The sequence below is a fragment of the Euleptes europaea genome, chromosome 9 (assembly GCF_029931775.1).
Source record: "Euleptes europaea isolate rEulEur1 chromosome 9, rEulEur1.hap1, whole genome shotgun sequence".
NCBI lineage: Eukaryota > Metazoa > Chordata > Lepidosauria > Squamata > Sphaerodactylidae > Euleptes > Euleptes europaea.
Genome location: NC_079320.1, coordinates 44,718,729 through 44,735,308, shown reverse-complemented (window position 1 = coordinate 44,735,308; position 16,580 = coordinate 44,718,729). Strand labels below are relative to the sequence as shown.

Below are 16,580 nucleotides of genomic sequence, written 5' to 3'. Positions count from 1 at the left end.
TTTCCCCACAGACTATCAGATTTACAGTGCATTCCTAAGGAGAGTTACTCCAGTCTAAGCCCATTCATTTAAGTGGGCTTAGACTGGAGTAACTCTCCTTAGGAATGCTTTGTTAGTTATATTCATTTTTTAGGTGCTTATCCAGGGGCCACTTCATCTCTGGGTGTGTGTTTTTTTATATAATTTGAGCTATTTCTCACTGAGGATTAGTTTGCCCCTTTCTTCTATCTGAGTTTGGGAAGCAGGCTAAATTTAACATCCATCTTTTCTGTAGCAACCACCTGCAGTGCTCCAAGATCAGACTTCATTGTATGGTAATCAGAAAAGGTGAGATAGTGCTAGGAGGGAGGACTAGCTGTCTCATTGCCATGACTTGGCCTTGGGTTGTGAGAAGCTCCAGTAATAGAGTGAGCAGGTGGATGCTACCTGCAAGAACAGGATCAAAGGCCAACTATAAATGGATGTGAAGGACAAGTAGGTGTTCAACCGCAGAATAGTGTAAGAGTTTGCAGTTGATTGATTCATGCTTGATCTGAAAGCAACATAATGATAGATAAAAAGTTGAATCTGTGTTCAAAGTGAGCCATAGGCCAAATGTTCAGGTGCTATATATACTACTCCACACACAGACAATAAAACCAGGCCACACAGAAAGCAAAGTGTTGCGCAACTCTGGCAGGGTTTTGTGTACTCTCTAGTTCCATTCCATTATTGTGTGTGGAATTTAGCACTCAGCACAGAATAAAGTGTCCTGAGAATCTCAGTGTTCAGTTTTTAAACGTTTATAGTCCTTATGGCTGGGAGGGTGCAAGTGAACTGCGGAAGGCAGGATTTGTCAAGGCTAATAAATGGCGCAAAATTAGAAAATGTGCCGTAAGTGGGCATAGTTTCCGCAATCCTATTTTTGTTTAGTGCTGAATTTGTGCTCCCTTGGCACATATTGTTTTAATTCAAAGAAGGTATGCAATCCTGAAAGCATGTAGATGGCTTAAATCAGTGTTTTCAGTCTTTCTACACTGAGAGGATCTGAGGGGAAACCCTGTACACTGCAGAAGATTCTGGGTTGCATTCTAGTCTACACATGATTCACATGGGGCACTAGCCAGGCCTGTTGAGCCTGACCGCTTGAATTGAATATGTGCTGGAACACATCTAAGCAGTCCTCTGGTGCTTCGTAGCAGGATAGGATAAAACTGTTCTGGCGGTGTTTGTTCAACATCGCAGATCACACTGGAATTCCATGGAACTCCAGGTTGCCCCAGAATCACTTCCCATGTCCTTCAGTCACTGAGCCATTTCAAACATTATAGAGCAGCAGCAAACCTGGGTTTGCCATCAGTTGTGCACTCGATAGAGCCAGTCCAAACTCTCTGGCAGGTTTAGTTAAGGAAGATATTTGCATGTTTGTTACATTCTCACATTATATATTTGGACATGACCATGCACTGTGACCAAGTTGGTTGTAAGAAAATCAGATCCTTCAGAACTGATTGTTGGTTCAGATGCATACAGGGCATCCTATGTTCTGGTAACTATGTATTAAGTGCCATCAAGTCACTTCCAACTAATGGTGACCTTGTCAATTAATATCCTCCCAAACCTCCTATTGTTAATAGCCTTGCTCAGGTCTTGCAGACTTAGGGCTGTGACTTCCTTTATTGAGTCAATCCATCTCATGTTGCATCTCCCTCTTTTCTTGCTGCCTCCAGCTTTTCCTAGCATTATTGTCTTTTCCAGTGAGTCTTTTCCACTGAGTCATTTTAGCTTCTTGGGTGAGTTCAGGCTTGATTTGATCTAGAACCCACTTATTCATCTTTTTAGCAGTCCACAGTATCTGTAAAACTCTCCTCCAATACTACATTGCAAATGAATTCACTTTCTTCCTCTAAGCTTTATTCATTGCCCTACTTTCACACCCATGCATAGTAATGGGGAATACTATGGCATGAATTAACTTGATCTTGGTCGCCAGTGACACATCCTTACACTTAAGAATCTTTTCTAGCACTTTTATGGCTGCCCACTGTCAATCTTTTTCTGATTTCTTCATCAGTTGTATAATTCCCTAGTAGTCATTACTTTTATCTTCTTGATGTTCAACTGTGATCTTGCTTTGGCACTTTCTGCTTTAACCTTCATCAGGAGTTGTTTCAAGTCTTCACTGTTTTATGCCAGTAATGTGGTATCATCTGCATATCGCAAATTATTAATGTCCTTTCCACCTATTTTCATTCCACTTTCATCTAAATCTAATCCAATTTTCCTTATGATATATTCTGCATATAGATACAGATACGGAAATAAAATGCATCCTTGTCTGATAGCTTTGCCAATTGGAAACCATTCTTTTTCTCCATACTCTGTCCTAACTGTAGCCTCTTGTCCAGAGTACAGGTTGCTCAACAAAACAGTCAGGTGCTGTGGCACACCCATTACTTTTAAAACCAGCCATAGCTTTTCATGATCCACACAGTCAAAAGCTTTGCTGTAATCTATGAAATATAAGCTGGTTTTCTTCTGAAATTCTCTCGTATGCTTCAGTAACCAGTCTAAATTTGCAATATGATCTCTAGTGCCTCTTCCTTATTGAATCCAGCTCGAACATCTGGCACTACATTCCCTCTATTCTGTGTACCTGTGTTTGTGATGGAAATCACCATTTTCCCATCGTTTTCTTTGTCACAGTGCTAGTCAACAGTTTACACAGATGTATGGCAGTAAAGTATTCACATCTTTGAAAAGTGCCCTTGAGAAAACTTAGCACTGACTGGACACTCAAGTTTTATCCTTTTGCAAATTTAATACCTGTGCTGTTTACTGTGTTGTGTAAATATCAAATATTTGCCTCGCTTTATAGTCCATTAAAGTAAGTGCAGATAAGACCAAAAGTGTGAGAATGTGGAGGGGGGGATTAATGATGTCTTGGTTTAATGATGTCTTGTTTATTAGAAGGTTTTTATATTGCTTTTCCAGTTTGACTGACCTACTCTTAAATGAATGTTTAGAAAGAATGTGGACAAGCAAAAAGTGATAGCGCAGGAAGGACTTTATGGCTAATTCTGCCCCATCCTTTGCTTTACAGCCAGATTGCCCTCTGCCTCAATTTATACAGGGCTGTATGTATTACCCTTTTGGCAGTTGGGAAGGATTCAAAATTGTATTTGTGCCAAAGATTACAATTCCTTAAGGGAAGACGAAAACAGGTTTCTGACACCTGTCCTTGAGCTGCAAGTTTTCAAGGACACTTGAGTAAATCTACCTCAAACTGTTATTGGTTTTGTGACAGAGCAGTGTAAAGCCATCGAACGATGGTTTCCTAGCACTCGGAACCCAAACAAAAAACATCTTATGTCTTGTAGTTTTTGCTCCTAGCCATTAAGATGGTTGGCCAGAGCTGTCTCGTGTTCTTAGGGCATACAGGAGCATCCCACCACTTCTATGGCTTGTTTAGAAGTGCAGGAAACAAAACCTGATGAAAGTAAATGTCATGGCGCATAGGGTTTAATAGCATCCTTCATTGAAGGCTTCTCCACTAATGTTGATGCCATGATTCGTTTTGCTATGTGGTCTTTGCAAAGGATCTCTATCTGTGCTACAAAAGATTATTGAGGCATGTCTCATGTGAACTTTGAATTCTCCATTTATAGAAGAATATGGCTCTGCTAACCCCCACACAGCTCTGGTGTCTTGAGGATTTCTGTTGCAGGGGGGCAGGGCTGTTTTCTCTTGTGAAAGTCCTGGCTATGGTCTTTGTGATATGTGCAGATACTACACTGAGAAAGCTATACATATCCTTATTTCATAGACAAGAAGCTGTGTTGACTGTGGAACCTCCTGTGGGACCTTGTCCTATGTGTGTCTTTTACCTTGGACAAAAGCTTTATCAACCTCCTTTAAATTTTTCATATATTTTAAAATCTTGGTCTAATGCAGAATAAACATAAAGGCAGCTAATCTGCATCTCTGCCCCAGACTTCTTATCGAAAGCCTTTCTCAAGCCTTTTATAGATAATATGTGACTAATCCCTTATCTGTTGATGCGTCTCTTTAGAGGGCCAACTGAGAGTTGATGCCAACGTATCTGTCCATCATCCAGGACAGCCATACGGAGTGAGGACTGAAGTAAAGAATCTCAACAGTGCCCGTTTTCTAGCCAAGGCTATAGGTAAAATGAAGCATTTCTCGCCAAGTAAAAGATGTGATGATCTGGGTCTCGACTGCCAAAAACCTCAATTTCTGCGGCCGAGTTATGCCACTACAGACAAATCTGCTAACTTGAAGCTGCGTGCATGGTTTTTAATTCCACAATTATTTATTACTTACAATTGTTTTTAAATGCTATTTTTTATTCACCTTGTTGCCCCACTGAATCAAACTGATTCTCAGGCAGTTTACAAACAATACAGAAACAGCTTCATAAAAGTGTAAGGCAAATTAGCTGTAGATCTGTCATCAATTAATTGAGTAAAATATATCACCTTAAATAAAGCAGCAGAGAAACAAATAGCACCATCCAGACTGTGATTAATTCATTCAATAAAAAGTCTTCCTAACTTTTTTTAAAAAAAAATTTGTATTTTTCTTGATTCTGGATAGTCAAAAAGGGCAAGAGTCCAGTAGCACCTTAAAGACTAACAAAAATATTTTCTGGTAGGGTATGAGCTTTCGTGAGCCACAGCTCACTTCTTCAGATATCAGGTATCTGAAGAAGTGAGTTGTGGCTCACGAAAGCTCATACCCTACCAGAAAATATTTTTGTTAGTCTTTAAGGTGCTACTGGACTCTTGCCCTTTTTGACTACTGCAAACAGACTAACACGGCTACCCACTGTGAATATGATTCTGGATAGTCCAGCATTCAGATAGTCTAGCATACAGGTAATATGTTCAACAGCGTAGGGGGGCCACTATTGTAGAGACCATGTCTTGGGTTTACCATTATGGTGAGTGCAGAAGGCAGTGGAGTGGGAAAGTATGGTTCCCTGTCAAAACAAAGCTTCACTCTCGTTTGTAGCAATTTAATCAGAAATTGTCAGCACATTTTAATATACAGCTATGAATCCTATAAAAGTTTATTTTGGGAATTTATATGCAACCTCTCGGGAATCTTGGATATTGTATCATTCAGATCTTCTTGGGACTTTAGCTGCTAAATTCAGTGATAGAAAACCAATATTGTACTCCTCACTAGGAGCTCGGTGTTCAGCACCTTAATCTACTTCAGAACCGCAACCACTTTGCTAACAAGGATAGCAAAGTTGTTTAGCTGGTACTAGCTTAGACCAATACCATCATGGCAATATTTTCTTGCTTGAAGCTGATGTGAAACATGTCAACTGGTAACAGAAGGATGTGTGAGCCACAGAGAGTGCCCATCTGCAGTGCACAGATGTTGTCCTGAAGATGCTACTTTGTACTCCAGCAAGTAGTGTGTCGGATTCAGAAAACCGAAAGGGTACAATTTAGTACTGATTTCTGTTGGCATCACTAAGCAAGGGTTGTTTGAATGAAGAAAAAGTCCGTGAAACACACAAACCTACACTTGACTGCAAAAAAGATTAATCCAGTATTAGCAGATCAAGCAAGCAACCCTGGTCCATGTGATAAAAGAATAACTCTTTTGACTGCATCAGAAGGGCATTTTAAAACTCAAGATGGGGCTTGTGTTTAAAATTGAACCCTCCTAAAAACATCTCATAACTGTCAGAGCAGATTTTTCTCTTTGTAGGTATCTGTTACGAATAGGCTTAGTCTGGTTTCATCAAGGTATCAGAAATGCTTTTCCCAGTTACTCAGTCAATAAAAAAATAGCTATGGATGTAACATAATTCAGATAGATTTGTTTGTTTCTTGAAGATTATGAAATACAAAGACAAATTAATGAGTTGGAGAACGGAGGAACAATCCTGAATGAAACTAGGACCTTTGATTACAAGCTTGGGTAAGCTTTTCATTTTACAATGGATATTGTGGTTAATACTGTTGTAGAGTGCAAATATGGTATTAGGGTGTAGAATTATGAATCAAAACCCACCCTTTAATGTATTTGACACTCTGATTCCAAACAAAGTTATTTGGAAATCTTGACTTGAGGTCCATTCACAGAACCACGGGACATACGATAAGCCTGTGGCTACTCGCACACCTGGAACACTGTTTTGGAGCATTGACATGATGCTATGCTCTAATCATTCTCTTTCCAGGTTTTCCCTGTCCTCAGTATGCTCTTTTCCAGATCTGTTTCACTCCTGAAAGTAACACATTACAAGTGCTTTAGCACTCCATGCAGAGGGAGTTCTTAAAATTTTCCTCCTGCAAAGTTCCTACTATTTTCCCAACAATTTTTCATGCTATGCCACTAGAAGACATTTGTTTTTTTAAGAGTAATTTCTATAGCTCTATAACAATTGATCACCATTTAGCTGTCTCTTTCTGATTTTAGCTCCTCTGAATTTCCAGTTTTCACTTTTTAAAAAACAGATTCTCCAGTCCTTTTTGTTGTGGAGATGGATATAAGAGGAAAGGTTGTACAGGTTTTTGTCCCAATTGCCTGGAAAGGAGTGGGAAGGGGAAGCTGCAAGATGGCTAGAAGGATGCCATTTGTATATCAATATTGTTCTATAGCACTATAACAATCTTGTCATTTATTTATTTCAAGTTTTAATAAAACTATTATAGCAGTATGATCCATGAGTGAAAAAAAGATTTTAAATAATTGGCTGCTGTGACAGCCATGACCCTCAAGAACAAATTCAGAATTGCTGTTGAGCATGTAAGGAAGAGAAAAGTTGGGAGGGGAACAACCAAAGAAAATGTGCAGGAAACTCCCATGTGTGGAAACTCTGTTACCAATGTACATGCCTCTGTATTTATGACGATGTGTGTGCAATGGCTTTCAGCCCATGGCAAATTGGTTGTGCACATTTATTGCCATGTTCTGAAATCAGCTTTTGGCGCATGCTTTATTTTGGCATGTTGAAATGCAACCATCTTACCCATCCTAAGACCAAAACTTATCTGTTTTTCGCACTGTCACATTGCCAGTTGGTTATGTGAATCAACTTCCAGTTAAACTCGCTTGTTGTTTCCACTGGGTTGTGGCTAGGGGTAGTATATTCTTTCCTGAGAGTATACTGGATATCTGCATCATGAGCATCATTTCCCAGGCATAAGACTGATTAAATTTTCCAAGTTAATTGATACCATTAGCTGTATTAATCCATCTTCGGGCTGAAAAAGATTCACTATATTCAAGTACAAGTGGGAGGAGGAAAGGATCTGGATGCATGTGAGGGAAATTCCATCCAATATGGCTGCACCCACTGAGGTCGCGAGTAGCCATAAATTTTTTACTCCCTTCCTTTCAAATCTTAAGGCTCCTGAAACTGTTCAGGTTTCCAAAAACATCTGGGCTTTTGTCTTATACTGTTTGAACCTCACAGCAGTTATTTTCATTAGTTTTTTCCAATGCTGTGAAAACTAATAACTCGCAGGAAAAAATCTAGTATTTGCAATGTAAGATATTAGGCCTGCTACAGAGTCCCTTCTGTTCATGTGATTTAATAACTTATTTGACGAGAATGGTTGAAAGTTATTAATATTATGCCAAAGCATTGGTAATGCCAAAATTATGTTGCTTTTGTGCCATTTTGTTTTTGTTTAGGTGCACCATAGCAATGAGAGATAAAGAAGGACAGCAGGACTACCGGTAATTACATTCATTTTGTTTTGAAAATTAACATTTAATTTAACATTTGAAAGCTGTATTGTCTTTTTGAACTCCTTTGCCATTCACATACTTCACTAGGCATTGGCAGTGTTCAGGAACACAGAATGAAGGGATGGCAAACTTATTTTGTGCTCATCTTTTCTTGTCCAAGTCAGTGCTATCTCCAGGTCATGGAGGAGATGAACAGCAGGAGTTGTTCGTTATTTGCATGGATCTGTGTTGGGAAGAAGAAAACCACTTCTTTGCCATATTAACTAAACAGGAGAATTATTGTTGGTAAATGAGAGCGAAACACAATTTTTGCCATGTTAGTCAGCGATCAGAGCTTAGTGATTCTATCCCTGGCCACTGGGAAGCAGATCTTTGAAGCGAAGGACTTTCCTGGGCTGACAAATAAAATGACTTTTGTAAATGAACGTAAAAGAAGTGAATCACCATATTTTTATACTAACTTGGATTCAATTACCAATTAAAGAGAGAGAACTAGATCTCCCTGCCCCCATGATCCAACTCCCAGAATACTTTCAAAGGTCCATGGCCCTAATTGTCCATCTTTGAATTATCTGAACATTTTGTACGTCCTCCTTTGGATGAAAGGGGTTGTACTGTCTGCCCTTAAGAGCGTTCACTATTTTTTCCCATTTTTCTATAAGTAGCCTTCAAGTACACTGCAATAATAATCTTTAAGTCTTCGTTTTTCTCAGTGGCTGGCCACTGCCTATGAAAAGACTGCCATGGTGCTGTTTTACACACCTGCTAGTGCTCGGAAGGCCCTCTGCTTTGAAGGGTAACTGGGGGGGTTTCTTTAAATAAACACGGAAGAAAGCAAGCAAGAGGAATAAATTGGAACAGAATTTACAATGGCATTTGGTTTTAAAACTGTGCTTTTATTTATTTGAGTCTGGATTTCAAAACAGAAGAGATGTAAATGTAGCTTTATCCAAGGAATTTCTCCCAGCTTAGCAAAGGCAGATTTCAGTGCTTTTGATTGTTTAAGCTTGCAAATTTCCTGTTGGTTCAGATTAGGCAGGAGTTGCCGCTTTAATTGCCATGTTTTTGTGATGGTTTGAATGAGCCCCCTCCCTTCAGCAGAGTCCCTTGTACTTTGATGTTGTCACTCAGCTTTATTTACTGTGGCACCCCACTGAAGATGGCAACTTGGCTTTTAACGCAGCTTGCTTTTTTCATTGAAACTCCTCAGATTAATACGAGGGAGGGTTGCAACCTGCATGAAACATTCTTAGCAGCTGGCTGTCAGTCTTCCTTTTTCCCTTTGCCAGATTATACTCCCAGTTGGTCTGAATCACAGGTCCCATTTGGCACTGAGAAGGATGAGTGGCATCTGCATTTTGTTTGTTTTTTGGGGGGTGTTAAAAGGGTTTAAATTTATTCCTTCTCTCTGTTGCTGGCTGCCTTGACAGCTAGTGGCAGATCATCAAAAAGAGCTTGAGGCTATGCCTTGGCAAAGGGGCTTATCTGTTGCTACTCAGAGGCCAGTCTTAAGCTTTGTGCTCTGCGTATTTGGTCTGGTTACAGCAAATCACATAATTATCAGGAGAGCAGAAACTTTGCCCCATATTGTCGAGATGCGGCAAATTGGTTTGAGTAAAAAAATAATTTCAGAGGAGCATCTTTGTTCTCCCCCCCCCCCAGGTTCATGCCAGAACCCAACCTTCCTCCATTGATTCTGTACGATGCTAAATCGTTGCCCACTCACACGAGCCATCTTCAAGTGGTGAATATTGATCCGCTTCGGGAAAAGCTTCCTGACCTCCCCAGTGTGAAGCGAGCAAAGCTGGTGGAACGTTATGGGATTCAGCCTCAGCACAGTTTCACCCTATTGGTAGGTCTATTGATTAAACACTCTGGTAAACCAAGGAACTTCAAAGCTTCGTGCTTCAGAGAGCTCTCTTAAAAATGTCACATTAGCTAGCTGTCAGCTTTCATAGATTTTCTTATGTCGGAAATGTGTCCAGCATATACTGACAGTTGTACTTAGATACACAAGCGCACACGGAAACTACTTCCACTTTTTAAAAAAATCCATCTGTGTTATCTATATAATAATGGCTTCAGGAGTATAGCTGATGGTTATAACTTTGGTCCTAAAACCAGAAGTCCATCATGTTTGTTCTGTTATACTTGGACACATCATATACCCACAGCAAATAGTGTTTTGCAAGTTGATTGGTGCAGTTGTTATACTTGCGCTAAGGTAATGGCTTAATCAGACTTAAGAGCCCAGCCTATAGCCAGAGAGGCTGAGAAGTCTGCAATAATCATGATCAGTTTTCAAACTTAGCTTGTTTGAAATGCGGGGGTTGTTGAGTTGAGCCTCTCTTTTGATTGCTTTGAAGCACTGTTGTGAGCTGTTTTGCATCAGCACAGTGGCATCGTACTGTTGATCACATTTCCTGGATTTTTGTGCCCTGGTTATCATGGGATGTCACTTTTAAAAACAGTTTTTAAAGATTGTATTTGCTACCCTTATACCTGTGCAGTTGGCAGCATTCCTCCCCCCTCTTTCTTTTCTCTGGATCTTTGGAACCTTGGACCCTTTCCTTTCATTTTTGCTCTGCATATCTTTAAAGGTACACATCTGGATGGTTAAGAAAGCCGTAGTCAATTTCATTTCAAATTCCTAGGATTCAGGCTCCAGAGCTTTATTTCCCCAAACTGGTTAAGCTAAGAGTGCTCATCCAATACAATGGAGGTGAAAATGAGCAAGCCTTTTGTATCCAGTGAAAACTCTTGGGTCAGTTTTATTTTCATTGGGAGAGTCACCCCACTGGAGCTATGTAACTTCAGAGTTCCAAGCTTAGGAACCTGAAGTGAAGTTAACAAAGAATTTATTTGTCAGTAAGGTGCACAACTGTGAAGTATAGACTCAAAAAGCAGAGGGGCTGCTGACTGTGGAGAGCTCACTCCCTATGGAGAAACAACCAGATTTGTATATTTATACTATCTGGGAAGAAAATATTTTGGAGGTGAGGACAGTATTGGCATTGTAAGAACATGCATGCCCAAATAACACGTATGCCCAAATTATTCCCAGTCTTGGTGGATTGCCTACCTACCTTTCCTATTAACCAACACCGATTAGGCAGCTGTAAGGTACAAAGGGATGCCCTCATACCTGTAAGCCACTCTTTATAAAATGTAAATATTTTATGTACTTAAAGAACATGGCTGTTGGCAAATGAGAAATGAAAGTGTCGGTGACAGAAGAGGAAGCTGTGGGAAAGCAGCATAAGAATACGCATGCCCAACTGAAAATATATGAAAGGTTCAAATACAAGTTAACATTATGTCAGATGTTCAGCTGTGCTGAAAGCAATTTGCAGACAGCTTATCAATCGAATTCTGCAGTGTCTCTGACTATAATGGCTTGTTTACATACTATCCTTGAACTTGTTGCTATATTCTCTGTGGCTTCACTGTCTGCAGTGTCAAAAAGTGCCACACCATAGGGATCGCACCACTGGACAGACATTCGAACATTTCTTTAATCTACCCTTTGGGCTACTCTGCCAACATAAATGGGTTCATTTCACTGAATGGCACCATCCCTAATCTTGATGATGATTGATCCATTACTTGTACATAGTAGTTATGGTAAATCCGGTAAATATGAATGCATAACTTCAAGGATTCTCTGGAGTTACTTATATGTGCATTTGTCATAATCTGAACAAGCACCTACCTATAGCATGCAAGATTCACTGGCTTCAGCAGATCTTTTAAATGAGCCTAGTCTAACTTGCACTGGATTCCTTTCTTATTATTTTGTCCTAAACTCAGTCCAAACCTTTAGCTTTTTCTGTCCATTATTATGTTTTCTCTTCTTTCATCTGTTGCTGTCTAATGTGGCCACTCCAGCCTGTCTCTGATTCTCCATATGTTTTTTCAGACTAAATCTGAAAGCATGCACAGTTGTGCTGAAAATAAATCAAATGATACATTCCTCGCTATGAGGATATTTGCTGGTCACTTGTATTTGACAGTACGGCATTTCATTTTAGCTGTCCTAAAAGCTTCCTCTCCTTCTTTTGTTCCCTACAGTTCATTTAAACTATATTCTAAAAAGATCGCTCCTTGGTGTGTTTGTTTTTTGATGCACTGAAACCTCAGCTAATCTGATTTCACCTGGGAAGTGCAGTTTCTGTTGATGTTCTAAGTCTGCAGCAGGAATACAAGCAGATTGCTACTAAGGTTGATGCATAAATCTAATGAACAGTGTTTCAAGTTAGAGTGCCCAAGTGTGCTCATTAAATAAATGGCACAGGTACTGGGATTCTTTCAAAATACCAGATCCATACTCCCTGCCAACATGTTAGTGAGAGCGTTATGCGGGAGAAATTGCATTAAAACAATGTCATACTTCAACACCTTTGCTCATTCCAGTTGGTGGTGCATTAAATTCTTTGGGGATTTTCTTAAGCATATATCGCTAAATTTCCACCAGCTTTCCCTAATTGCAATGAACACTTGTAGAAGCACATTTTTCTAATGAAAAGTCTTGCACTTATTCATGTTATGTTCCAAAAACAAAGTCATTGGAGTAAAATTATATTGCTGCAATTTCACCAGACTATCCTAATATCTCTGAGATGCACTGCTTAGCTTCAGTTATAATAAATTTTTACAAAGTAGAGATTACGGTTGTAAGAACTATTTTTTTCTGTCATCAAGTTGCAGCTGACATATGGCGACCCCATAGTGCTGTCAAGGCAAGAGACGTTCGGGGGTGGTTTGCCGTTGCCTGCCTCTGCATATTCTTTGTTGGTCTCCTATTCAAATACTAATCAGGGCCCACCTGAGCTTCTGATATGTGATGAGGTCAGGCTATAGCCTGGACTATCCAGGTCAGGGCAAGAACTATGAGGGAACTCTAAAGGTAAAGATCCCCTGTGCAAACACCGGGTCATTCCTGACCCATGGGGTGATGTCACATCCTGATGTTTCCTAGGCAGACTTTGGTTTACAGGGTGGTTTGCCAGTGCCTTCCCCAGTCATCTTCCCTTTACCCCCAGCAAGCTGGGTACTCATTTGACCGACCTCGGAAGGATGGAAGGCTGAGTCAACCTTGAGCCGGCTACCTGAAACCAACTTCCGTCGGGATCGAACTCAGGTCGTGAGCGGAGCTTTTGACTGCAGTACTACAGCTTACCACTCTGCGCCACGGGGCTCCTTGAGGGAACTCTAGGGAATGTAAAAGGCAAAAAAGAGGTTTGGGGTATGCTGGGACAGATGCAAGCATCCTTCTAGTCTTCTTCCAGCCTAAGGAGACTTACTCCAACTTAAGTAGGTCTTTCTTCTGTGGAAGAGCCATTTAATTTGGCGGAAGGCTTTAAACTGGAGCCCAAATGAAAGGTGGGATATAAATATTTTTACAAATAAACTTAGCTTAGTAGAGCAGTATGACAGGGATGTCATAGGATGCATAGGATGTCATAGGATGACAGGGATGTAGGATGCATCCCTGTGTATTATCTCCAGATTTCTTCCAGCATTGACATCAGTTCATGGGCTAAATATAAAAATTGTTCACACAAGCAATAAATGTTGCCAGAGCAACTGTAGATTTAAAAATTCAGAACTACAGCACCTTTTTAAAAAAAAACCCACTTAATACTAAAAAGGTAAAGGTCCCCTGTGCAAGCACCAAGTCATTCCTGACCCATGGGGTGACGTCACAACCCGACGTTTCCTAGGCAGACTTTGTTTACGGGGTGTTTTGCCAGTGTCTTCCACAATCATCTTCCCTTTACCCCCAGCAAGCTGGGTACTCATTTTACCGACCTCAGAAGGATGGAAGGCTGAGTCAATCTTGAGCCGGCTACCTGAAACCAACTTCCATTGGGATCGAACTCAGGTCGTGAGCAGAGCTTGGACTGCAGTACTGCAGCTTACCACTCTGCGCCAATTGATGTATTTGGATATAGTTTTGACATTTACTTTGCGTGTCAGGTATAGGTCCAGGAGACTATGATGTAGAGGTCTCTTTACAGGCCTGCAATGAACTGGACACACAATGTCCCTCCATCAGGACACACATTTGCAAAGTACAATGCTAATATTCTGCTTTTTTTTTCTTTTCTTTTTTTGCCCTTGTGGAACATTCAGAGTGTATTGTTGAGGGTTAAGTGAAATAGGCTACACACTGCTAAGGGTTCTGAATGGGCTTTATGGTTGAAGATGAAAATCATGGCTTCAGGCAGCAGTTAATTTTACTTAATTCGTTTAAACCATGTTCTACAAAGACCCGAAGTGCCTTACATCATTCTCCTTTCCTTCATTTTATCTTCCAACCCAGAAAGGCAGGTTAGGCTGAGAATGCGTGCCCAGCCCAAGGTCACCCAGTAAGCTTCTATGAAAAGGGATTCAGACTGGGTTCTCCCAGATCTTTATCTTTATTTATATTTTATTTTTCTATTTTTGGCTTACCTCCCACCTGCCCACCCTGTCCAAGTGGGGTTCAGGGCAGCTAACAACATTATTAAAAACAATATAACATATACAATCCAGTATATAATTTAAAACCTTTCAGCGGTCAACAAATAGACAGTGCACAAAAATCCCCACTTTTATCTCACCCTACTCTAATAAGCCCATAACCATCTGCAAAAAACACATTGGGGGGCAGGGGGGAAACCAGAGGGGGTTCTGTCTGGTGGCCAGTGTGCTTTGCAGAGTGCCTACAGAGATCTCAGTTGCATGCCTGGTGGAACATCTCTGTCTTGCAAGCCCTACAGGGCCCTGGTCTCCTCAGACAGAGAGTTCCACCAGGCTAGGGCCACGGCCAAAAAGGCCCTGCCCCTGGTTGAGGACAAATGGACTGCTCTTGGGCCAGGGACCTTCCAGTAGGTTTTGAGAACTAGAATGCAGCGTCCGGGGGGGGACATAGTGGGAGTCCAACACACTAACTACGTCACCACGCTGACTCCCAGTCAGAAATATAGTACAAGAGGTACAAGACTCTTGGACTAAAGTCCCCTTCTGAATTGTGCAGAACTGAATTCTGAGCCTTTTTTTTTCTGGCAAAACAGCTGCTCTTAACATAGCATCTTACACCTGCACTTGCTATCTGTTGTAACCGAATGTTTGTGGTCAAACCTGCTGAGATTCCAGTTGTTAAAGGGAGCTGTAAAATGAGAAAGAACATAGCTGGAAGAGTCAAAGGTTTATTAGAAGTTTTCAACTGATCGAATGGGAGCTATGTCCGTTAACTGGGGAGCAGAGGTACTGAGGGGCTAAGGTGGCTGTCTGGCCTGAGCCCCTCTCTCCCAGTTTTGCCTGAATTGAGTTCATCATGGCAGAGGCGCAGTAGGCAGGTACATAGCTTTATATTGTTAAATATTTAAACTTCCCTTCAGGTTCAGCTTTAATGTCTCGTTATAGAATTAGCAATATGCGTATGGAATCGGAAAACTGACATTCCTGACGAAAACTGACTTTGAACTGAACGGGACAATGCCTAAGATTTTGGTGAGAATTGCCTCAATTTTGGACCGTAGTGAATACCATTCCAGGGCTGTCTTGTGTGAGCTTTCTTGTCTGAAAGAGAAACATTCCTCCTATGAGTCATAGGATTACTCCAGTCCTCTCTGTTGGGTGACTGTGGGCTTCAGTCTGCTATGCATTTTTTATCAACTTCCCAGCAGTAGGGTTATAAAAACTGTCTGGAAGCAAAAGGCAGCTTGAGACTTCCTTGCATTATAAAAATGGCAAGCCCTGGAAGGTAAGTGTTTCAGTTGTCACTCAGGATTACTTTGGTTCAACTTTAAAAACAAGTTTGACAGAAGCACACACATTCTGACTAATCAGTCTTAACAATTTACATTTAGCAGTTAACTGTGTTGCTGCAAAGCCAGAAACAGCAGGGCAGGACTGTTATTTTTCCTCCCCCAAGGAAAGGGGGCTAGCAAGATATGGTGATCTGAAAATGACCCTGACTTCATAAGTCCTTTTTAAAGTTTGCCAGTGCTAACGTAGCTATCGAGTTGGATTATTGTAGTTTGTGTAAATCTGTTCCTGCCGCTTGTGTGTGTGTAAAATGCCTTCAAGACGCAGCCTACTTATGGCGACCCCTTTTGGGGTTTTCATGGCAAGAGACTAACAAGGTGGTTTGCCAGTGCCTTCCTCTGAACAGCAACCCTGGTATTCCTTGGTGGTCTCCCATCCAAATACTAACCAGGGCTGACCCTGCTTAGCTTCTGAGATCTGACAAGATCAGGCTAGCCTGGGCCATTCAGGTCAGGGCTCCTGCCGCTTAGAAAGCATTAATCTAAAGATCTGTTATGATAATTTGATCATTAGTAGAGCACACTTTTGGCATATTGGGCTACATCAAACCTTGTAAACGTCCCCCTTTCCTAGTTAAATGGAAACACCTTTCCTAGTTAAATGGAAACACAATAGATGGATGCAAATATATTGCACGCATGAGTTCCTCCATACTCTGTGCTCCTTTCCCTAATGTGAGTACCCCCACACATTTAAGACCGTTATGTTGTCCCTAGGTTTTGCCTGGGAAAGAGAGAATGGGAGTCTCATGGGGGAAAGGAGGTTGGTAAATGTCCTGTGAGTGGACTTTCCTTAAATGTCCTGTGGGTGGACCTTCCTATGAGTGTCTTGGCTACCCATCAACAAGAAACCTGTGTGCTCAGTCCAGCTCGTAGTGACAACCATAGCATATCTTCATGATCAGTCATGTCACTTCTGAGTGTGTGTATGTGCGAGTTTAGCAGTGCAGGATAGATTACAGCAGTTGCTATAGCTACAATACTTCAATTTTTCTCTGAGTGAATTTCCGTAATGAATCAGAAGGCTTCAATGTCCTAACTCTTCCA

At 40.9% G+C, this 16,580-nt stretch overlaps 1 protein-coding gene across 1 annotated transcript in view; it reads left to right on the top strand.

The window, feature by feature from the left end:
• GATB (glutamyl-tRNA amidotransferase subunit B) overlaps positions 1-16,580 on the top strand; it is a 57,961-nt gene that overhangs the window by 30,146 nt on the left and 11,235 nt on the right. The window contains exons 6-9 of the mRNA XM_056855044.1: positions 4,052-4,165; positions 5,856-5,940; positions 7,663-7,707; positions 9,382-9,571. Of these exons, the coding sequence (XP_056711022.1) occupies positions 4,052-4,165; positions 5,856-5,940; positions 7,663-7,707; positions 9,382-9,571 (434 nt within the window). The remainder of the gene's footprint in view (positions 1-4,051; positions 4,166-5,855; positions 5,941-7,662; positions 7,708-9,381; positions 9,572-16,580) is intronic.